The sequence below is a fragment of the Terrapene carolina genome, unplaced genomic scaffold, assembly GCF_002925995.2.
Source record: "Terrapene carolina triunguis isolate 2854851 unplaced genomic scaffold, T_m_triunguis-2.0 Scaffold175, whole genome shotgun sequence".
In the NCBI taxonomy this organism is placed as follows: Eukaryota; Metazoa; Chordata; order Testudines; family Emydidae; genus Terrapene; species Terrapene triunguis.
In genome coordinates, this window is record NW_020664526.1 from 698,255 (window position 1) to 722,908 (window position 24,654).

The 24,654-nt window shown below is 43.6% G+C and overlaps 1 protein-coding gene across 1 annotated transcript in view; it reads right to left on the reverse strand.

Moving 5' to 3' along the window:
- Positions 1–24,654, reverse strand: part of LOC112104176 (transient receptor potential cation channel subfamily M member 8) — a 77,754-nt gene that overhangs the window by 47,397 nt on the left and 5,703 nt on the right. The window contains exons 3-11 of the mRNA XM_026653997.1: positions 21,587–21,743; positions 19,041–19,218; positions 17,809–17,981; positions 16,261–16,435; positions 14,685–14,752; positions 10,034–10,231; positions 4,156–4,258; positions 1,410–1,528; positions 401–691 (exon numbers count right to left, since the gene is read on the reverse strand). Coding sequence (XP_026509782.1) covers positions 401–691; positions 1,410–1,528; positions 4,156–4,258; positions 10,034–10,231; positions 14,685–14,752; positions 16,261–16,435; positions 17,809–17,981; positions 19,041–19,218; positions 21,587–21,743 — 1,462 coding nt within the window. The remainder of the gene's footprint in view (positions 1–400; positions 692–1,409; positions 1,529–4,155; positions 4,259–10,033; positions 10,232–14,684; positions 14,753–16,260; positions 16,436–17,808; positions 17,982–19,040; positions 19,219–21,586; positions 21,744–24,654) is intronic.

Consider the following 24,654-nt stretch of genomic DNA (forward strand, 5'->3'; position numbering starts at 1 on the left):
CAAACTTTTTCTTCCCAGTAACATAAAAAACAATTTCCATTTCCTTCACTGAGCCATTTTCAATTGAAAGCTCTCTCATCCACAATGATATGAATTTGGGGTTCTTTGTAGGCCTTCATTACAACATATTTTAAAACTGCTCTGAGATCACCACAGTATGGAACCATGACCCTCACACAAAAGACTCACGTATTCTTCTAGCACTTGAGCAATGCAAAGATCCATGCCGTAGATTAACATGTGGAATGCATCAGTACGTTCAAGGCCATTGCACTCCGCACAATTTGTAGCATTTTTTAAACAATTGAAATGCAAATTCATTACTATTATAATGGAAATAGGGAAGACAATTCTTTTCCTACTAAGGAACACATGGCTAGACAACTGATTGGTTACTTACCAACAGCCGTATTTCTGTCTCATCCTTGCCGTTCTTATCCTCTTTTTTGATGCTTCTTCGGAAGTCCTCAACCATCTTCCACACAAATGTGAGGAGTGCATCATTATAGGAGTTCTTAGCAATCTGCAGGTTCTTAAACACCAGGCTGCTAAAGTTGTTGGAGAAAAGCTCTGTAAGGACCTCCTTGCTAAGAAACTTCCTCAGGTTCAAGCCATTCTCCAGAAAGAGGCGAACAAATTTGGGCCGGTCCTTGATAAGAGCTATAAACATGACATCCTGAAGGTCTGCAGACTGGGGAGAAAACGAGGAAAAGCCAGGTATTATCACAAGGCCAGCTGTGGATGGCTGAGCAGAATTCATTGTCCCCTAGCCCTCTGCTGTTGCTCACATGTTTTGTTATGGATAAATATTGGTCACATTTTGCCTTTGCTCCACATTTCCTTCAGAATGCAGCCATGGCTGTGGTTTGGGAAGTGACTGAAATAAGCATACCTAGCTATTCCATGTATAGGCTTCATCAAGAATTTCCAGATACCTTCTGCGCTCTGCCCCCCAAATGCCCAAATCTGACTCTAGAAGGCCCACTTCTAGAAAGGGTGGTTCAGTCTCTGGACTCTTTCAAGCCTTGACCTCTGCTCAAAGAGCAAAAAATAATATTAATCATCAGCTAACATAACAACCACCATTGTGGCTGACAAGGAACTGGAGTGAGACCATCAGTTTCCAAGCAGTCGAGTAACCTACCTGAAGTAATGGTATATTTCATACCCAGGTAAGCTGTGACAGTGCAGTGCCACCATAGCAATGGGTTTACCATGTTACAATACCCTTGTCTGATAGGTTAGTGTATTTTAAGCCTATACATTCTGCTCACTTCAGAATGAGCTGGAATGGAATTGTTATTTACAAACATCAGAATAGCGATGCCTACGTAAATGGTGCAAGTAAGAATTTCACTCCTTGTCTCCGCCAACCCCACTAGCTGTGCCGAGGTGCAATCTTTGACTACCTCCCAGCGCCGGTCATTGGTGAAGATCTCATCGCTGGCCAGGTCCAGTTGGTTCCACTCCAACAGCAGCTGCAGCTGCCCATTCCAGTTATCTTTATCCTGTTCATTGGTACTGAAAGCTGGAGGAGGAAGAGTCAACTAAGTAAGGACTAGAAATTGGAGAGCGCCTTGGCTTATATTCTACCATCCCTAACTCTCTCCCCATCCCAGCCACAAAAGAAGCCTCTATTGTCTTTTTTTAATGCTCACTTATAGCTTTAACAGGGCTTCAGAGGTTGTGCACATTTTAAAACACACATACCTATGTGGTATGTATAGACTAAACTGCACTTAAAATGACACGGATTGCATTACCTGAAGGCAGATTGTCCATGTAACTACCCAGAGCAAGCCTTTGACCCTAAGAGCATCAGGAAGTGAGTTTCAGAGGCCCTGACCAGTTCAGTGTGCCCCAATTCACTTATGTCAATCTGTATCTAATAGGTGTCATGTAAAATATCATTGGAAAACCAATGATACACACTGACCAGTAATATTCTTGTGTTGTCTATGTAGGGTAAACTCCCAAAGGACTGGACAAATGTGAAGGAAATATGGGACTAAATGTGTTTGAACCAGAAAAGTCTGGGGAGTGGGCAAATTGTTTTTTTCCAGACAAAGGAAAGGTCGCTGCCTCTATCCAGGTGCAATCACAGACAACAGGCAATCATAGTCAAGTGGCCATTCACTGGCATATCGGCACGTGCAGGACCGATCAATCTGCATTACAGAAAGCATCAGCAGGGAAGAAACCAGCACGGAACCTTCCCCATCAGACTCCCTGGCACATTTCCTCACTGCGGGGGCACTGGACTTTGAGAAGGGCACATTTCAAAAGTTCAGTCTACTAAAGAAGAGAGGGGCAAAGAACCCCAAGTTATCTTACATCTAAGACATAAAAGAAACCGAGCACTTTGCGGGAGATCCTGACCACGGGGATGGTCAGACCATCTTGCTGACAGGAAGTGCGGTAAGAATCTTACCTGGAAGCAAGGCTGTCCTTTCGTTAAGTCTTAGTCACTAGAAAGTATTTTTTTCATTTTTATTTGTTTTTAATTATTTCTGACTTTAGCCCTCATACTTGACCTCACTTAAAACACCCCTTTCTGATTAAATAAACTTGTTTTGTTTTTATTTTAAATCAACCAAGGACCATGTTTGATTTAAAGTGATGAATAGCTCCAGTTAAAGCAACAAACTGCTGTGCTTTTGTCTCTTGAGAGGAGCAACAGACCTCAGTACTCCGAGTGTTTTAGGAGAGGGGACATTTCAGGGCAGATGGTTTTGGGGAAATTCAGGACTGGGAGTGTGTTGGGGTCACAAAGTCATAACCAAGGCTGGTGGAGACCCAGGGAGGGGCTGTTGTAGGCAGGCTGCTGGGATCAGTACTGAACTAGGGCTGCCCAGCACTCAGACACACACTCAGGGAACTGCATGCTTGTCTGATGGCTGTTGGTGTCTGGGCTCTGTAGCAGAGCATTTAAGGGTAACAGGGCAGGCAGTGACACAACCTCTCACTGATCAGGACTGCATCCCAGAATGTGGCCTCTGCCTGCCCACATGTAATGGGGAAGTGCTGCCTCTCTGGCACCGTCAGTCACCCAGTAACCCACGCAAATTCCTCCATGGGTGCTCCACGCAGAAGGAGCTGCCCAGAGTTTGGGAGAGGATGTAGGAAGGGAGAAGGGGGCAACCATGCCTCGGGGCATTGACCCACCAGATGACTTAATATCTCTGGGTCCCCTCTCTAGTTGCAACTAAGCCATGAGTGACCCCAATTCACTCAATGGAGTCAAACCCTTTCCAGAGCCACCCTGAGGGTACTGGTAGCAGGAAGCATTGAGGGAACCCCATTCTCCATTCACACAGATGTAAAATCAATAGAGTTTAATTTATACACTAGTGGGACTATGAGGAGAATCTGGCCCCAGCACATCTCACTGCAGTGATTAAATGGAATTTGCAAGTAAGAAGGATCAGGTAGCACCATGAGCATTAGTGAGATGAACTCTTAATTGGCCATCACCTCATTGCTGACTGTCAATCAAAGTTCTCTCTCACCCAGTGCTCTCAAGCCTTTTTATTGTGAGTTTTACACCACAAGCTGCTGAGTAATCCATCTACTAAAGTATAATTGGAGAAACCCCTTTTGTGTTGGTTTTCAGTCATTTCCTAATATGCAGAAAACACTCCATATTATGCCAAAGTCAACATTTTAGAGGGTCTAATTGCTCAGTATTTGCAGGGGGCTTCCCTCTCCACACTGGAATTACCAGTTCTGAGATACTCCAATACTCTGACTTGCTTCAGTAAGAGTATGGAGCCACATTCTCTTCTGCTACAGCCATACAACTGCCAGGAGAGGGTACCAATGTAGGATGGGGCAAGAGGATAGTCTCCTGTTCTCAATGCTTGTTTCTCATATCCAGGGTGTACTCGCCATCTCCCCATGAATTTAACTCCCATTAACATCAATGGCAGTCTAAACTGGGACTTCCTTTAGGCGCCTTTGAAAATTCCAGCCTCCGCGGAGATGGTCCAGCAGGTAGGATTCATGACAGGATGGGGAGCTAAGGCACAGATAGATTTGTCCAGGGAATTGAATCCAGGTAGCTAGCTTCCTAGGCTAGTGCACTAGCCACAGGGCCATACTTGTACCTAAGAGCAAAGTGAAATTAAAGCCAATGGGCGAGAGCTCAGTGCTCACCTTTATACAGCGCAAACGAAATGGCATTGCTCACGATTTCATCTCCAGCTTCTTCTATTTTAATAACAGTTAGCAGGTGAGGGTTTTCCAGGATTTCTTTGATCTACAAAAAAAAGAGAAGTCCAATTCTAAAGCTCTCTCAGGACTTTGTGGTTTATCTGCGCATGTCCCTTTGGGGAATGTCCCGTCATACAGTATTATTCACAGAGCTGTTTATCGTAAGTCCTCTCCCTACATACAAACTATATAAAATGAGAATTTCAGCGATTAAGTTCTAATAAACTCACAGTAGTTCAAATTAAAAACAGTTAGATTAATGATCCTTTAATATATGGCAATTTCTTGTCATTCCCTTCTCCCACACACACAAACACAGAAAATGATGACCAATTAGGTAATTCTCACTAAATTAAAAACTAACAAGGAATAAATCTCAGATACCGTGTTAGTGCCAATTCCCAAACATCAAATCTCAGATACCGTGTTAGTGCCAATTCCCAAACATCTAGAAGTTTATATGTCAAGGAAAAGTTTATTCTGGCCACTTTGCCTAGTCTAAAAACAGAGCTTATGTTCTCAGACTATCACGCTTTATGAAATTTCCTTCTTTCTGGCAAGTTAGAAATCTGAGGGACTGTAAGGAATTTGTATTTACACTTTCAGCCTCTGAATGAACCAAGAGAAGCAGAGGTCTGTGAAACAAAGTAGAAATGAACCCAAACCACAAAACGCAGATCCAGAACTTGACCGCAAATGTCTTCCAGTTCAATTTGGATTCCAGGCTTTGGTTCATCCAACTATAAATATACAGGGTCAGATGTGAAATAAAGATCCATATCTAGATTGAACTTTCAGGCAACCCCAATGTTCAGTTCTATTTGGGAGTTTTGAATCATGGATAATGCTGTTTAGATATATATAAACCCCCCACTGAAGTAAGGTTCATGTTTGGTTTTAGTTCTGGCCAAAGGTGCAGTTTTGGTTCTGACCTGCTGGGTGGATGCCACATCACTGTTAAAAGAATGTAATTTCTCTCCAGCTATTAAGAATCCACCATGGCTATCAGTTCTCTTACTTCTCAGCATAGCCATGAGCTGGGTTCAAGAATAAATTCCCACCTCTGCCATCTCTGGGATGGTACTGCATAATTTGGTGCGTTATAAAAGGTTAAACCTTCCTTTAATAGCAACCAATATATGATGTTTTAAAGACGATACTGCACAAGACAGGCAGTTGGTTTGCTCCATCATCTTGTGATATGCATAAGCCCTGGGACACATCCTATGCAGAACAACCACCTTGCGTTGCAGTCTAGATAGAGAGATGCATTCCCCGCATCATGGCATTCCCAGAGGGGCACAGAATTGTAAATGGTACACAATAGTCATTGCAAGAGTTCAATGGAGAAGTTTTGTTGCTTGACTCTGATGCCCAGATTTGTAAAGATTATATTCTAGGGCATTCATTAAAAAAATAAAATAAAATCATGATGAAAATGAAGCTAAGAAGAAGAAAAAAATAATCAGAAAGAGTACAGAAAGTAATGGCACATTTTCCATAAACTTAACATTAGGAATTTTAACAGATGTTCTAACAAGCAATCATTCCCCCACTAAGATGATCACAGCCATAAAATAAATTGACCAACTGAGAGATAAGGAGACCCTGGGATGAAGCACTGGGAAAAGAAATTGAGAAAGCCAATTACCCCATGATAATGGCTCCTTGAGTGAGTGCTATTATGCACTGCATTTCTAAAAATAACTAAACATTAAGGTTTTCATCAACTCAGTTTTTCCTACCACTATTAAAGAGGGTAAAAACGCAGCTGAAACAGCTCAGCCTGCTGGTTAGGTGGCAAGGGAATCACATTTTTATCCTGAGCATGCCAACGTCTCCAAGTTGGCAGCACTGCAGACACAGCACCTCCAGGCCCTGGAGCATCATGGCAGGAAGGCATAAGCCTCGTAAAGCACTCCATAGTGATGTCTAGTGTCCTGAGGCTCTCTCTCGTGTTAAAGTAGCAAGGGAAAAGCAAATCTGCTGGTATATGACAATGTTAAATTTTTATCTGCACCCAATGAATAGTAGTAGTGAGCTTATACTTCACGTAGTCATAGAATCATAGAATATCAGGGTTGGAAGGGACCTCAGAAGGTCATCTAGTCCAACCCCCTGCTCAAAGCAGGACCAATTCCCAACTAAATCATCCCAGCCAGGGCTTTGTCAAGCCGGGCCTTAAAAACCTCTAAGGAAGGAGACGGGTGTCTGTGGTGTATTGCTGTGATGAAAGACTGGCCAGTGTGCGTACAAAGTTAGTATTGCTAGCTACAACCCAGTTTAGAAGAGGAAGGAGGAACTTGTCCATGGCATTGTTAAGCCTGAAAGGAGGGGAAAGTAAGCGAAGAAACTTAAGCAATGTTATAAATTTAACATAGTAAGCTTGTTGCCATAAGAAAATCTATGGAAAAAGAACAGAATGATATTGTGTCAGCTTGGAGAAATTCACCAGTTATAGTGCTTGTTTAGTGAATGGTTGTGTCAGTCAACCCCACCCCAGCATTTTTCCTCTTTACAAAGCTTACATAGGAGCTGCCATGCTCATCAGATCAAAGGTTCCAAGACCAGAAGGGACCATTGTGATCATCTAGTCTGACCTCCCGTATAACACAGGCCAGAGAACTGTCCCAAAATAATTCCTAGAGCAGAGTTTTCAGAAAAACATCTAATCCTGATTTGAAAGGGATCAGTGATGAAGAATCCACCATGGCCCTTGGTAAGTTCTTCCAATGGTTAATTATTCTCATTGTTAAAAATACACGCCTTATTTCCAGTCTGAATTTGTCCAGCTTCAAATTTCTTTCTCTGCTAGGTTGGAGAGCCCACTATTAAATGTCTGTTCCCCATGTAGGTACCTATAGACTGTGATTGATTCATCCCTTAACCTTCACTTCGTTAAACTAAATAGATTGAGTTCTTTGAGTCTATCACTGTAAGGCATGTTTTCTAACCCTTTAATCATTCCCGTGTCTCTTCTCTGAACCTTCTCCAATTTATCAGCCTCCTTCTTGAATTGTGGGCACCAGAACTGGACACAGTATTCAGCAGTGGTCACACTAGTGCCAAATAGAGAAGTGAAATAACCTCTCTGCTCCTACTCGAGATTCCCCTCTTGATACATCCCAGGATCACATAGTGTCATATTGGGAGCACATGTTCAGCTGATTATCCACCCCTCTCCCCAAAACTCACTGCTTCCCAGGATAGAGTCTCCTATCGTCTAAGGATGGCTGACATTCTTTGTTTCTAGATCTCTATACTTACATTTAGCTGTGTTAAAGCACATATTTCTTGCTTGTGCCCAGTTCACCAAGCAATCCAGGTCACTCTGAATCACTGACCTGTCCAGTTCATTTTCACTCCCCCAATTTGTGTCATCTGCAAACTTTATCAGTGACGATTTTATGTTTTCCTCCGTGTCATTGATAAAAATGTTAAATAGCGCTGGGCCAACAACCGATCCCTGTAGGACTGTACTGGAAACAAACCTGCTTGATGATGACTCCCTGTTTACAGTTACATTTTTAGACCTATCAGTTAGCTTATCAGTGGTTCCTCTAGTCCAGTATCCTACCAAGAAAAGCAGCTAGTAGCTGACACTTCAGATGAAGGTGTAAGAAATCATGTAGTAAGTAGTTATGGGATAACCTGCCCTTAGCTGAAGTTTCTTTCTAACCTCCATTGATTAGAGTTTGGCTTGAGCCCTGAAACATGAGGGCTTACATCCTTCTAACAGCATTTTGGGCTGTATAAGTAGGAGCACTGCCAGCAGATCAAGGGACGTGATCATTCCCCTCTATTCGGCATTGGTGAGGCCTCATCTGGAGTACTGTGTCCAGTTTTTGGCCCCACATTACAAGAAGGATGTGGAAAAATTGGAAAGAGTCCAGCGGAGGGCAACAAAAATGATTAGGGGGCTGGAGCACATGACTTATGAGGAGAGGCTGAGGGAACTGGGCTTATTTAGTCTGCAGAAGAGAAGACTAAGGGGGGATTTGATAGCTGCTTTCAACTACCTGAAAGGGGGTTCCAAAGAGAATGGATCTAGACTGTTCTCAGTAGTAGCAGATGACAGAACAAGGAATAATGGTCTCAAGTTGCAGTGGGGGAGGTTTAGGTTGGATATTAGGAAAAACTCTTTCACTAGGAGGGTGGTGAAGCACTGGAATGGGTTACCTTGGGAGGTGGTGGAATCTCCTTCCTTAGAGATTTTTAAGCTCAGGCTTGACAAAGCCCTGGCTGGGATGATTTAGTTGGGAATTGGTCCTGCTTTGAGCAGGGGGTTGGACTAGATGACCTCCTCAGGTCCCTTCCAACTCTGATATTCTATGATTCTTTAAGCACCTTGGTATTTTACATTTTAATCCTCATTATAGTAACCCTTGGTGTTCTTGTTATCCAGGTAAGCATCCCATCTTTTTAAAATCCTGCTAAGCTCTTGGCCTCAAAGGTATCTTGTGGCAAGGAGTTGCACAGGCTAAATGTGCACCGTGAGATAAAGTGTTTTCGTATTTATTATAGGAAAGCTCTTTAAATGTTTTAAATACTTTGGTGCTTAACTGTAGCCCTTTCTCACCTGATCCCCCTTGTGACAGGTTCGGTCACAGAGACTCCCCTCGAGACTGTCATTCGATGAGCTGGGATACCACGGAGAACAACCCTCCTGCCAGAACAGGCGCCCCTCCACTCCTGTTTTGCTGTGTTAGACACTCCAGTCAGCTCCAGCACAGACCCAGAGGTTGAGCCACGCCTCTCTGCAGTTCACTGAAACTGAGATTCACTCAGCCCAGGGGCTTCTCAGTTAACAGGGACTTTCCCAGCACCCAGTGTTCAGCCTTTCTGGGAGCCTGAACCCCAAATAAATCCGTTTTACTCTGTATAAAGCTTATACAAGGTAAATTCGTAAATTGTTCACCATCTATAACACTGATAGAGAGATGTGCACAGCTGTTTGCTCCCCCAGGTATTAATCACTTACTCTGGGTTTATTAATAAACAAAAGTGATTTTATTAAGTATAAAAAGTAGGATCTAAGTGGTTTCAAGTAATAATAGCCAGAACAAAGTAAGTCACAAAGCAAAATAAAACAAAACACACAAGTCTAAGACTAATACATTAAGAAACTGATTACAGGTAATATCTCATCCTCAAAGATGTTCCAATAAACTTCTTTCACAGACTAGACTCCTTCCTAGTCTGGGCCCAATCCTTACCCCTGGTACAGTCCTTGTTAGTTCCAGCAGACATCTCAGATGGTAAGCAGGGGTTTTCTCATGACTGGCAGCCCCCTTTGTCCTGCTCCACCCCCTTTTATAGCTTTGGCACAAGGCAGGAATCTTTTGTATCTCTGGGTCCCCACCCCTCCTTCTAAATGGAAAAGTACCAGATTTAAGATGGATTTCCTTATCAGATAACATTGTCACATGTCACTGTAAGACCCCTAGTCTCCATTGGCCCACATGTACATAGGAAGGCTTGCAGGTAAATAAACCATTTACAACCAATTGTCCTAGTCAATGGGAGCCATCAAGATTCTAAGCCACCATTAATGGCCCACACTTTGCATAATTACAATAGGACCTCAGAGTTATACTTCATATTTCTAGCTTGAGATACAAGAATGATACATCCATACAAATAGGAGGAACATATTCAGTAGTTTATAACCTTCGTTATGATACCTTACAAGAGACCTTTTGAATAAAGCATATTCCAGTTACATCATATTCATAAGCATACTTCCATAAAGCATATTGAGTGCAATGTCACATCCTTCTCCTTTCTGTCTCATCAACACTATGGCAAAGCATACACCTACCCATCTGATCCAGCTTTCAGTCTCCTCTTCCGTGAGTCTCGAAATGGTGTGCGGCAGGTATCGGAGCAGCCTCTCCTTGACAGATGAAGAGGCTAGAGTGCCTTCTGCCTCCACTAAGCTCGCTATTACATCAGCAATCAGACCTGAGCCCTCCACTACTATGCAGGGAATTTTACTCTTGATGGCAACATTGATAGCCTAGGAAAACACAACAGAGAGGGACAGAGATAACTGATTAATAAAGGTTCAGGCTATTTGAAGTCTACTGTTCAGTAAACAAGTGAACAATTTTTGGTATGGTTTGTGTGCAGGCACTGCAGAATTCCCCAGCTCCAGCCAATATTTTCACTATTACCAGCAAGGGATATTACAATACCAGTTCATTACAACGGCCTCTAATTCAGTGGTTCCCAAACTTTTGTACTGGTGACCAGTAGTGTAGCGGGCTCTGGTCTATTTGCTGAAGGTGTGGGAACTAGACCCTTACATCCACACAGGATTACTGTAGATATCAGGTTATATTATTAAGATTGTGTTTTTATTAATTGCACACAACGCATCTAATGATTTTTGTTAAATATCACAGAACAGCTTTACTCAGATAGTTGCTCAACTGAGTTAGAAAAATTACCCTTTTATCTAACCAGACATTAGAATGAGAACGTTCTAGACTTTGAGTCAGCCCTATGTCGTAAAGAGCATATATAGGTCTATCAATTAATAGTCAGCAGGTGGCTTTATTTAGTTTGCCATTAGCTACAGAAGTTTATCCAGTGGAACCCTATTCTTAATGAATGTTAATGAGACAGGAGAAATAAAGGCACGTGACCACAGCGCAGAGAGAACATCCACCAAAATACTTGGGGGAAAAGGCAGATTTATCGAACAGAATTGACTCTTGAGCAGTCAAACACAAGCACATAGTATGCCTTCCAATTGGACAGTGGATATATGACATGAGCAGCGTATTTTCGATGCCAGTTGGACAAAGAATCTTTTCCTGTGTGGGGCACAGCAAACGTTAAAATAAGGAAGGAGCCTGAAAGATTTCCACTTCTCTTCTGCTTAAACTGAAGCCAATGATCAGAAACGAAACACACAAGCCTAGCGTACAGCCCTCTCTCAGATTCTGCCAATTGCTGACATCAGTAAGACCTATCAAGCATGACTGTTCAGTTGGGGTCTCTTTTAGCAGGAGAAGTCGGCAGCTTGAAAACTATTGCTATGCCTCCTTAGACTAAAACAAAGTTTTATCTGCTTCTGGAGACGGTCACTCCATCCATGAGCTGTAACAACTAAGACATGAACATCTGAACAACACAGAATCATAGAATCATAGAATATCAGGGTTGGAAGGGACCTCAGGAGGTCGTCTAGTCCAACCCCCTGCTCAAAGCAGGACCAATCCCCACCTAAATCATCCCAGCCAGGGCTTTGTCAAGCCTGACTTTAAAAACCTCTAGGGAAGGAGAGTCCACCACCTCCTTAGGTAACCCATTCCAGTGCTTCACCAGTGTCACTGACAAGTAATTGGTCAGACTGTCACAGACCCTTGTCTGGATTATGAGCCAGTTATTCTTCAAAGTTATTAAACACTTCAAGAACTGTCCATCTGATTTTAAGTTTGAATGCCTTATGCATTAGTTACTTGGGTTTAGGATTAATATTTACAGTAGGCTACTTATATTTTGTTAAGAATATTAAACCTTAAACTCAGTACAGTGTAGAACTCATTCTGTTTGCTTGAATAACGGTTCTATATGATGCATAAGGACATAAGTGAAGGAGTCATAGCCAAAATTATTAACTTGGGTGCCTAAAGCTTGGCACCTAAAGCAACCTAAAGTGGATCTTAAAAATCTTTGATTTGTGATATTAAATGAATTGGTATTGCTTTAGAAACAAAGAACAATTTTAACTACAGACGCCCCCCAGGTTACGCAAACCCGACTTACGCAAATCCGCACTTACAGAAAAAGTTCCGTAAGCTAGAAATAGGAGGGTGGGGTTTTTTGGTTTTTTTTTTGCGTAATGGTAGGGTATATGTTTCCGACTTACACAAAATTCGAGTTAAGCAAGGCATTCCGGAACGGAACGCTTGCATAAGTCGGGGAGCGTCTGTATTAAAATTAAGATTGAGTGTATTGAAACAATTAAAAATCTATGTTAATTAATGCTACCAGATGCAAATACCTGTGGGTAAAGCCTACTTAATGCAGGCATATTAGAAAATCATTCAACCAGTGACTCGGGGGACACACTTTGATATTTCGCAATCTGTGTGTGGCATTGACAAATTGATTAATTAACATTGGTGAAGAAATTATACAGATGAATTTTAGTATTGATTTTGATGGGACTATGATCATCAGGATAACATAAGTTTAATTGGCATGAGTGATAATCATTTCTAATCCTCTTCTGATGAGACAAGTAGTAATCAGCTTTGATTATCTGTACTGGATTTATTATATTTTATTAGCATGTCTTGAAAAGTTTGGGTTAAAGTTGGACCTGACAAGAGTGTCAATAACTCAATTCATCTGCCTAGATACCTTCTCTGGAACACAATCCAGCTCGTTATAGATGGTCCATGCCATTCATGCAGCCCCAGACATGAAGTTATAGACTCACATATTTTAAGGCACTAGGATCAATTCTATTATGTGTGACTGTAACAATTCCCCCTATCACCAGTAGGCTTTGAACCCTAAACCTTCAGCACAGATTTCCACCACATGAATCACCAGACGAGCCACAATACTGTACCAGATGTTGCCATGCAAACCTGTAGCCTTGGTATCGTCTCCTGGCATAGCACTACCCACAATGCCCTATATTTGGTGAGCCTCTGAGACACATTGGTGACACAGATATGGCAATTTCTTCCAATATCCTTGGAAACCTTATAGTGTTAAGTTTAAGTATCTTTGGAGTCCATTCTAGTAAATGCAAAGGTAATGTACTATTGTGGGCTGGATCATATGCTGGGGAAGATGTGATGTGAACCCTGGTATGACAGGGCGTTGAGCAGGAACTGCTGAGCCAGCCTTCTGTCATTCCAGCTCCAATTAAGGGAGGTGAATTGGAGCTGGTTAGACCACCTGGCCCTAATTGGGGGAAGCAGAGATTTAATACTGCTCCTGCTGCCTAATTAGGTTGGTGCTGTATAAAAGCCTCAGGAGAAGGAAACCAGGGGGGAGCAGGAAGAATGGGAAAAGGCAGGGAGTGGAAGCAGGGAGGTAGCTCTCCCCTCCCCTTGCCTGCAGATGGTAAGGGTGGTGGGAGCACAACCTGCAAATAAACTGCACCAGTGGTTACCGAATCCCGGTTCTCCAAGTGACTTTATCAGCCCAACGGGAGCAGGAGCCAAGAGGGCCCTGTTACACCTGGGAAGTGTGATGAACTTCAAAGGACTGTACTGAGCGTGTCCGATAAGAATGGGATTTTGGATAATCTGTCCAGTAGTTTGCCTGGAGAATCTTGAAGGGGAATTTGCATTCACTTCCCCATTTCCTGTTATGCAAATCCCCAGTCTTTTGAAGCTATGCCCTGATAAGAGGTCCACAATCTACTGATAACCTGTTCAACATCAAAGGCCCAAGCTGTATAAAGGAAAGACTAAGCTATTACAGGGGTACTAGTTCTGAGCTGAACTTGTAACCACAGAACCACCCCTGGGTGAGGTGTTCAAGGACTGACTCCTGACAGAGCTCTAGCGGGAGTCGGGGGGGGGGGGGGGGATCTCTGCTAAGCTTATTAATATGTGAGTAGGTTCTTTTAAATATGTTTTCTCTCTAATGCTATCACCTTAAGAATAACCCTGTTTGCTTAGAAAGAGCTGTGTGGCAACTTGTTAACTGCTGGCCATTACAGCTGTTCATAGGCTCTGGAGAGAAAGCCAAGTGCTGATGTTGGCCCGATCAGGCAGTCTGGCTTGCTGGGAATATCACAACAGAGGCAGGGAACTGTGCAGCCTGAAAAAAAAAAACAGTCAAGAGGGAGAGAGACTTGCATCTCCTCCCAAGAGAGGTGACTGCTGAGGGGCATAGACTGGGTGCTCTTGGTGGACCATGATGGGGAAATACAGGTGCAACTGCCCTGAATTGTGACAACTGGTATAGCCCAGAGCTGCAATTGCAGGGCAAGTCCTGAACAGGATTGAGATGGAGCATGCCCAGTGCAGATAGAATCCTCCGGGAATTTAGCTGTTAAACCCTGGTCTCTACTGATAATGTGTGAACTAAGATTTTTTTCAAATTTCAGTGGATATTCACAGAAACAGCAAAAGGCACATCTCTAACACAAGTCCCTGCTCCAAAGCATGGGGCACTACAGATTCTCAAATTAAAGGTCACCAGAGTTTTGTTTTGTAACGTTGAAAAAAAAATTTCCTCTAGCCTCTTTCTCAGAAACAGCTTATGCATGTTGGCTGAAACTTCCTAAAACATTTCAGCCTGAGGCAGACACGTGTCATGGAAAATTTCAGCCCAAATTTGGAAAAAAGTTAAACACAATTGAAAATAGGGTCTAATAATGGGAAGTGTCAGGCAACCTTAATACTTTGCTACCTGCCTCATCTAGAATACAGTTAAAATTATGACAAGACACCACAGGACACTTAATTTTTCTGACTTATTTTCAGACTTACCTTCAGAGTTTCTTTCCCTCCTCCTTGGGTGAAACACACAATCGGAATCTTCCCACCATAATTAGAATCTGAAATATACCCCCCAAAAAGGGAGAGGGTCTCACTTTGCAGTGTCAATGTATTTGAACGCTTTTTATACTTCACAATAACCACTTATACACTGGTTTATTGGATTTGGCTTTGATAATATTTTACACACAAATACTCGTATTCCTGACTTTCAGCTGATTTAACCAAACTATTTTTAAAGTCATCTACTCCATTGTTACATGACCTTTAGTTATTCTCACTAACCCATTTTGCCTAATCTAGTGTCAGATATCAACACCGAGATGCAGTCTTCCCAGAAGTAACAAAGCAAGGCTAAAGTCTTAAGTATTTAGTATTGCCAATGTACAGTGCTTTAAAAAAAATGACATGACTTGGGGGGGGGGGGGCAGTGTTATTTGCATGCTGATTTCTGACCCTTTAGTATTCAGGTCTTCAAGTTTCTCCTTGCAAGCATCAGGGCTGTAAATTTAAAACAAAAGAAAGAGATTCTACCATAATCACATGACTCCAGGAGTTAGAGCTTCAAGAAAAAACACCAATCATTGTGCCAACTCTTGCAATTTTATCACATCCCAACATTCAGAAAGATTTAATTCCAGTGCGATAACTTTAAAGAGAAATAGTCCTTCTGCCAGAGCCCTGATCCTGCATTCTCGTGATGTAGGGGAGTGGATCCCCCTACTAGGTTGTGGCTGGGACTAATGGACCTGCACAGCAGGAGTAGGTGGGAGGACAGTTCAAAGCCAGCTTCTGCACAGATGCATTTGGCTCATCTGGGACGCAGCCCCAGCCATGTGGAGTGGGGAAAGAGCAGGACTTAAGCGTCCAAAATGTCCCCCATGAGCATGTCAGCAGGAAGAGATGGGGGTGGACAGGAAGGGGTGGAGCCATGGCCTAAAATATACAGCCAGTTGAGTCCAGAGGTGTGACCCAAGGGCAAATCCAGATTCCTCAGGCAACCCTTCCCCCAACACACCAGCATGTGTCAAAAGGCATGAATTCCCAACAAACAGTATAAGGATGGAAAGCAACCTGGGCCCATCAGGTGATCTCCTCTGACACAGCAAGTGAAATTGCTTTGATTCCTGAACTGAAAGGAATGTTTATCCCATATAGTACTTGAAACTCACCTTACCCAGTAAATTGTACTCTGTGGTGAACCTCAGATAAATTATTGCATGAGTATGTAAGCTCTACTTATCTGTACCTATGGGAAGCATAGAGAACAGGAGTACTTGTGGCACCTTAGAGATTAACACATTTATTTGAGCATAAGCTTTCGTGGGCTACAGCCCACTTCATCATATGCATAGAATGCATGTTCTCCTTGAAATACGCACAAATCACCATGGGTCACATTGACAGTATACTGTCAGAAGCCTTCTTTGTTATTAGGCATATGAGCAAAACGCTCATCCATTGCATGGCAACATGAGAAAGCTTGTTTCCTCCCACAGTATGTTCTGTAGCATCTAGCCCTGTAGCACCTGAGCAGAATGATCTGAAGTTAGAGAACTGCACCAACCTGGGATAACGCGTTCCGAAATGTATTTTTCTAACTGTGTCCGTAGCTTAGCCTCTATTGCTGGATATCCATGGGTGCCGTTATCGACCAGCAATAGGTGGGTGTGGTTATTGTCCAGGCAATACAATGGGTCCCTCTTAAGGTCATCCATTATGTAGTGGGCTGAATAGTATCCCTAGAAACATCAGCAAAGAGTTTCCATTGAGTTCGGAAGGGCATGGTTCATGCAGTACTTGAAATGGGGACACAGCAGGTCGGTGGGAGGGGCATGACTATTGTTCTATTATTTTCCAGACTTTAGCAGCATAAGAATTTCCAGACCAGTTCAGAGCAAAGGTCCATCTAGCCCAAGGCCAGCACCAGCTGCTTCAGAGAAAGTTGCAAGAGCACTCATAACTCAGTTATGGAATAACCTGTCCACAGAGGACATTCTTCCCTTCCCCCATGTGGTGGGCTTGTGCCCAGGAGAGTGAGGGTTTACACCTCCTGTAGTTTTATTTTATATAACGGAACTGTGGATGTTCTCGTTACACGTATAGATGTCTAGTGATTTTTGAATCCTGCTAGGCCATGTTGAAAATTAACAATTCATTTCTCCTCCGTTTTAACCACTTTCTAATGTATGACCAACCTTTACCCCTCACCCCAAGGCTTTGTTTCCTTAATGCTACTTAGTGAGGGTTTTTGTCAATGGGTTTTCAAAAAAAAAACCAAACAAACAATCTATTGTCTCCTTTGTCCACTGTTTTGCTGATGTACTCTATGAAATCTAGCAGAGTGGACGTAGGATAAGACATGCTGCTTTGTTCCTCCTCCTCTTCAGTTGAAATTTCTGCCTTTTACCAACATATACAATAATACTGTTGCATTACAGAAATTTCTGGCAGATGCCCCAGTTCAACCCAAGAACTACTGAGTGCCTCTTTGCATTCCCCCAGCCTCTAGTGTGCATAACAAGCCCTCCCTTTTGCTGCCACAACCTTATATTCTTATGCCACAGCAACTAGTGGCTGCTGGAATAACCTCTTAGGATCACCAGCAGACGAATGAGTTAGAGCAGCCTAGCTTACCCAGGCACAAGGCCAGAGCCAGAAATGGGACAACACAAAGGTGCATACAGACACCTTTGACCCTACTTTGTTCCTGTGCAGAAGTGCAGCTCAGCTGGACAAGAGAGAGACTATATTGCCCCCTTCTCCTTTAGTGAATCCACCTGACTGAGTCTAAGTGGCACATCTTTTCCAAAATCCAATGCTCAATTTGTGAGAACAACATATCTCATTTGTTGTTTAACTATTATCTTTAATAGGCACTGGCTATTTTACAACAGTGCAGCACAAGTTCTGTAGCAGGAAGAGTTTCTAATAGGACCTCGCATCCAAATCAGTCACAGGCCAAAGGCATCAGGCTCCATGCAGATAGTGGTGGGGATGGACAGCAGTGAGGCATTTACGGAGAGTAGACTGCGTTTGGTCAGAATATAACTCAGTTTTGTAGGGTTTTCACTGGCTTCCCATGACCCCATTGACAGCACTACATTTTCCTCACCTCAGTATCGCTGCTTCTGATCAGACTATCCCGGTTGGAAATCATGCCCCAGGCTGCTATGCCGATAGCCACCACGTTCTCCTCTGAGCTCCTACTGATGGTGTTGTCTCTCACCACCTCTCCAATGTATTTCATCAGTCCATAGTGAGTGCCTCCTGTGAAAATCCAGGCCCCTGCAGATGGCAGGTACCAAATGAAATTTAGCCACAGACCTGCCACTGTGCACAAAAAGTTCTTGTCTTTATAGATATGTGCATGCGTCATCCCCAATTCTCCACTGCCCCGCATCTCGTGTAGTCACGAAGGCCTGTGTTATGTGGGTGCAAGACGCTGATGTGGCAGTACTGCGCACTGATGCAAGTGACAACACAAAAGGGCAAGGCAGTGGGGATTTTGGCCCTCGGGGTTGTTTACCTTCAAGACACTAAGCCAACTAATTCATCCTCACTCGATCACAGGAGAGATGTTAATTCCCATATGATACAGGAAGAAGAGATGTTGAGACTTACCCAAAGCTACAAAGGACATCCTTGTCAAAGCCAAGAATGGCTCTCCACCCAGTTCCCAAGTCATTAGGCCATACTTGTCTGAAGTGAAGTGGACTAAACAGGCAACCACTAATAGAAAGCTCTGCCTCTCTGCTGACTAGTCACAGCTTCTTCTTCTCCACCAGCTTTATTTGGTGGAAGGCTAATATACCAGCTGACTGAAATATTCACCTCTCACTTCAGCTAAATCACAATGGCACTCACTGAACCAAGTTCTTCACTTGCTTGAACTCTTCTGACTTCAAAAAGGGGTTACACTAGGTGTGAACGTAGCCTAGGTTTTTTTTTTAATACAAATTATTACAATTAGCTTTTTCTACTATCCTAACTCTATGTGCCAATGGCTACAACTGAATTCACAGGTATTAATTACATAAATGATTGTAAAAGGCATGGGGACACTCAAAGTGGCATCAAAAAAGATAGACTTGCCCCAAGATATATGCCTTGTTTTTCCCCAAATTAAGCCCACATTCATTTAATTAAAAGACTCGCACGGACTTCAATGGGACCAGGATTTGTCTCTTGATGCATATTCCCTGATCATCTATTTTCCTTTCCCTATATTAGTGTCTAACATCACCATTTATCCACTATACTGACAAACCAAGAGATACCAGGCTAGCCCAATGGAGGAAAACATAAAAACTAGTAGCTTCAAGGCAGCCCAGATACGCCTTTCACCTTTGGACTGGGCAATGTAGATCAGCCTGCTGAATATCTTGCGCATCCGTGGCTTTAGAGCAAAGTTTTTTGCTCCCCCTGTGACTGAGATGACAAGGTTGGGATTTTTCAGGTGCCAGTGTTGAGTCATCAGATCATAGAGCATTTCAGAGTCTGTGTCATAGGACAACCGGATGTACTTCAACAAGAGAGGACACAATGCAGGATTAGCAGCAATAAATAGCAACAGAGTAATTCCATTTTGTCTCAAAGCGATGGCCTGGTTCAGGGCCGGTGCAAGGATGTTTCACGCCCTAGGCGAAACTTCCACCTTGCACCCTTCCCCCTCCCTGAGCCCTGCGGCAGCCCCCCCCCCCGCCCTGAGGCGCCTCCCCCACGGCAACTTCCTACCCACCCCTCCACCCTGAGGCGCCCCCCCCGTGGCAGCTCCCCCACCACCCGGGGAGCCGTGCAGCAGCTCCCTACCCCAACTCACCTCTGCTCCGCCTCCTCCCCGAGCCCTGTGGCAGCTCCCCCCCCCCACCCCCCCCACGCCGCCGGCGCCAATCAGCTGTTTGGCGCCGCAAGCCTGGGAGGGAGAGAGGGAGAGCGGGGCGGCGTGCTCAGGGGAGAAGGCGGAGCAGAGGTGAGCTGGGGCGGGGAGTGGTTCCCCTGCGTGCCGCCCAACCCCCCTTACTTGCTGCAGGCGGCCCTCCCCGCGCCCCCCTGCCCCAGTTCCCTCCGCCGAAATGCCGACAACGACTGGGGCGGCTGAAGTTCCGGCCGCCGTGGTCGCCGCCGAAGAAAATGCCGCCCCCCAAACGCTAGCGCCCTAGGCGACCGCCTAGGTCGCCTAATGGGTTGCACCGGCCCTGGCCTGGTTTCCCATTCCCTGGCCCTCCATGCAGTCATTTATATCTAGACAAAATACAAAGCAGGTGTCAAAACGGTTCCATTAGGTGACATTTGTCACCTGCATTGCACAGCAGTAAATGACCAAAGTGCAAAGCAATGGAGAATCAGGCCCAGTGTGTGTTTTCTAAAGACTTTTTTTATGGCCTGTATTTTCCCCACTCCTAGGACACCTGAATAGTGGTGGGCTAAGTTTTTCAAACAAATTTATTCAAAAAATGCAGTTTCAGCCAACCTGAAACTATTGGTGAATTTGATCCAATTAGTTTTGGTTGGGGAAAAAGTTTTTTCAAGGTCAGCTTCAGATAAAGGATGTGTTCCCCTCTGCCTGCCCTTATAACCGTTAGCCCAGTGGTTAGGGCACTTGCCTAGGATATGAGACCCAGGTCCGAGTCCCCACTCTGGGTCAGGGACTTGAACTCACATCATCTCCCTGTCAGGTGAACATCCTTATCACCAGGCTGTAGGCTAGTCCAGGGTGGGAGGCTCCCAAACTCTCCTACTGAAGCTGTTCCACTTGTATCAATTCTTAAATATTTATTGGGCCACAGAGAGAGAGAGAGAGAGAGAGAGAGCATAGCTCTGTGCATGGTGATTAAGGCTCTCACCTGGGAGGTAGCAGATGGGATTCTGATCTTCTCTCTGCTTGTGATTTACCTGTGCATGAAGTCATCAGCTCTTAGGAAACTCCAACAGCACGTCTCCCCAGCAACATGGCCTACCACAAACACAACCCTGTTCTCTGCGCTCTACACTGGCTTCCCATGGAATACTCAGGCCTTGTCTACGCTAAAGGGAAAAGTCGATCTAAGCTACGCAATTTGAGTTACGTGAATAGTGTAATGTCCCTGAACATTATTAAGGGGCTACGGGATCTTCAGATTTGGCCATCTGAACATTTAAAACTGGGCACAAGATCATCCAAAAGTCTCCTAAATCCATATCGAGCTGTGTGGGAAATGGGAATTTTCCCTGCAAGAAACTTTGCAAGAAAAAAATCCCAATTGAAATTTTTCATCCCCATTTTTTCAATATTCCACAGAATTTTTGCATTTGAAACTGAATGAAAAAAATTTCATTTCAAAACCATTTTGTTTCTAAATGAAATTTTTTATTTCGATTTTTTTGGTTTCTTTTAAGGTTTTTACCCACTTGAAAATATGTGCATGTGGGGGGAGTGGTTAAAAATGTGGTAAAGTGGGGGGAAATTCATTCATGACTGTTTACCCAACTTTCTCCAGTTGGAAAAAAAAACAAGAATTTCAAAACCAGTGTTTGTTCCCCAAAATATATATATCATTTCAGAAAAACAATTTTTTCTCCAAAAAGTACATTTAACCCTATTTTCCAACATTAAAACAGGTCAATTTTTTTAACAGCTCTGTTAAACCTTAAATAAGTTGCCATTTTCCAAAATGCTCAGCACCCAGCAGTTCTCACTGGCTTGAAAAAAATCAGATGGCTTCTTTAGGTACCTAACTTTAGGTTCCTCGTGTTCGAAACATCTAAGCATCTTTTTCTCCTTTGATTGTTTTGGCTTCTTTTTAATTATTCGGAATGTATTTTATAAAGGCTAATGCAAAAAGTCACAGGGCAGAAGCCATTTATGGATAGGCTGGAGTTAAAATACCCGTGTCAGCTCAGCAGTTACTCACCTTCCCTCTTTTCCCAAGATTTTCAAACTGAATGTCACCAAAAGCATCAGTGGGAAGTTCCTTTGTGTGTTTCCTATAACTCCATTTCTCAGTGTTATTTACCTGCGTCCCCTCTATATGTTGGCTTTTGGAATACCCACACTTACACAAGTTGTCCCTGCCAAGAAGAGTGAATAGAAAAAAGAAACAGATTAACATCTTTTGCCCAGAAAACAAATACTCTTTTCTTTCAGTGACTGATAGCATAATGACAACTAAGACTGGTGAGCAGCCTTTCCACATGTATTTGACAAGTAGGTTGGCTGCACATTGTGCAATTATAATGTTACAACTTATGCTCGAATAAATAGGATACTTCTAAATGGGAATTTAAAGTTTTATTCTTGAACAAAACTGAGTAGTTACGGTGCTTGGCCAGAAAGATGCACAAGGCCCAGGGTGAAATGTAACATCTATAGCTGAGGTCTACGCTAGTGGGAAAGACTGAAGAAAACCAAAACTCAAGAGCTAACACGTATTTTCAAGTATTCATGTCATGGGCCTACCCAACAAACAAAAAGTATATTTAGTGTTTTAACTCTAACATTACAGAAAGACCTCAGCTGGTGTATGTACAAAATCAAACACATGTGTCAACACCTACTCTGCTCCATATTAGAGGGGCTCTGACCTGTTTCTTGTTGAAACAATGAGGGATTTTTAAATCCCTCTCCTCTTTGTTCTGCTTTGGCCAGATTGAAGCTCAGTTTATTAGTGCCTTTCTGATGGTTTCCATCTTAATGTGCATAACATTTGCTTCTAAACTAAATCCCACCATGAGTCAGATGATGCCAACTTGAACTTAAGTCCCTTCACTATCTGAGGCTTATGACTTGGGGACTCCCAGTGACGACATCCCAGGATCATCTCAACATGTCTTGGTATCCACCACCCAGATGGATTGAAAGAACATATAAAAGTTACAGTCTGTGACTCCTCTAGAGATAGGCCCACTACACAGGGCACCAGGTGTTCCACCACCACCCAATTTACATCATGCCACAGGACTGTGCTCCAGAATCTCAGCTTTGCTTTTAATAAAAGAAAAACTTTCCTTGTTCTTATGGTTGTGAAGATTTCCTGTTTCATGTTTCCAAGGTTATCAATTCAATGCAGTAAATCAATGCAATGTACATGGCACCCACCTGAGTCTGCAGAAAGCTTTGAACAGTAACTCCAAAGGGTGTGACCAGCTCCATTCATTTTATTCGAGGATTTATGAACTCTGGTGTTTTCTAAGATGTATGGCGTTCAGCAATACTGCCACAGAGTTGGCCATTTTGCTGCAGCCAGGAGCCCAGCATTTTGTTACAGACAGGACACAGCCCAGTATCTGCCTCTTGCTCTCCAACTTTCCTCACAAGGGAGCGTTATTGGGTTACACTGCAGGCTTCCTGCATGGGTCCATGGTACCAGCCAATATGGTTTATGGAGCTAAAGTTGGAGTCCAGCTTGCAGCCAAAGGAGCTGGAAGTGAAGGCTAGTGAGATGAGATACCTTGGTACCTGAGCCACTGAAGCTAACTACAAGCTCTCCTTTCTCTGGATAAGGATGGGGGTTCTGAGCTGGGTTACCTGGACCATATTGCAGAGAGTGAAAATCCCAGAGAGTGAAAATGGGCTGCTTACAGGATAGAGGAAAAACCCATCCTTAGAAATAGTCACTCAAAAATAATCAAAAAATTTTGGTCCATAAATATTTTCAACAATGGCCATAGGTGGTGGGATAGGGGTGTGTAGGTGTGGGGGTAGGGGGAGAGAAATAGGAATGAAGCACATTTCATGGTAACAGAAGATACTAACATTGCTTTGAAATTTAGGGGTGGGTGATGCAGAAATTGGTCCCAAGGTGATAGGAGATACACAAGGGCTGTTTATAAGTGTAGAACTGACCGGCTAAAAGCTTTTTTCTCTGAAATAAGATATGTGAATTGCTATGGTGGGGCTGCAGACTGTGACATCTATTCATAATGCTAAACAGCATGGCACAGGTGCTCATCGGATGCTAATTATATCTTTGAAAAATCAAAAAGTAAATGCCAGATGTAATAGTGGCATCCCACCAAATATCATTGTGGAGTACAGCAGGACTCTGAAAGGCAACAGACCAAACAGACTTTAAAGTGAAGACGCGAACAATTGCCTAGGTCTTTAGGCTTGACCCGTAATCCGAGACCATGAAAATGAGTGTGACACCCTTAGCTAAAACTCACTTTAGAGCAGTGGTGGGCAACCTGCGGCCCATCAGGGTAATCTGATTGCGGGCCGCAAGACATTTTCCTGACATTGGCCGTCCGCAGACACGGCCCCCCACAGCTCCCAGTGGCCGCGGTTCGCTGTTCCCGGCCAATGGGAGCTGCGGGGGGCCGTGCCTGCAGACAGTCAACGTCAGCAAAATGTCTCGCGGCCCGCAATCAGATTACTCTGGTGGGCCACTTGCGGGCCACAGGTTGCCCACCACTGCTTTAGAGGATATATCACAGCAAGACTTTTTAATGAGAGGATTCTAATGTGCTTCTCAGCAACATTGCAGTTCATGAATATTAATTAGTTCTCTTACTCAAGAAATCCAAGTGTGCTCCAGACAAATAAGACGGTGAGGTTTCGATGTTGTCCTGCATAAGCCAAAGATCTGGAAGAAACACTTGATCCAACACCATCCAAACACAGCTGTTTTGGACTGTCGGAAGTAACCCCTAGGGTGAGTCTGTATGAGCACGAAGCTAATGGAATGCAACCCAGCTGGACTCCAACCTCCATTTTTGTGCTGTTCTCAAGAAGATACCTACAGTGGTCTGGTCATCTGTTGACGTATGTTTATAAGAGTGTTAGCATCCCTGATTATCTGCAAGGTCTCTGAGGAGTTCTCTCAGGAGACGTTTATGGACAAGAACATGTCATATATTCCTTTCCCTTCTGGACATATCAGAACACAGCACTGACTTCCTTCAGAAGAGCAGCTCAGTGCAGATAGGGAAGTTGAAATAAAGAAGGGGAAAAGGCTTTATGAACCCAGGGTTTCCAACACTC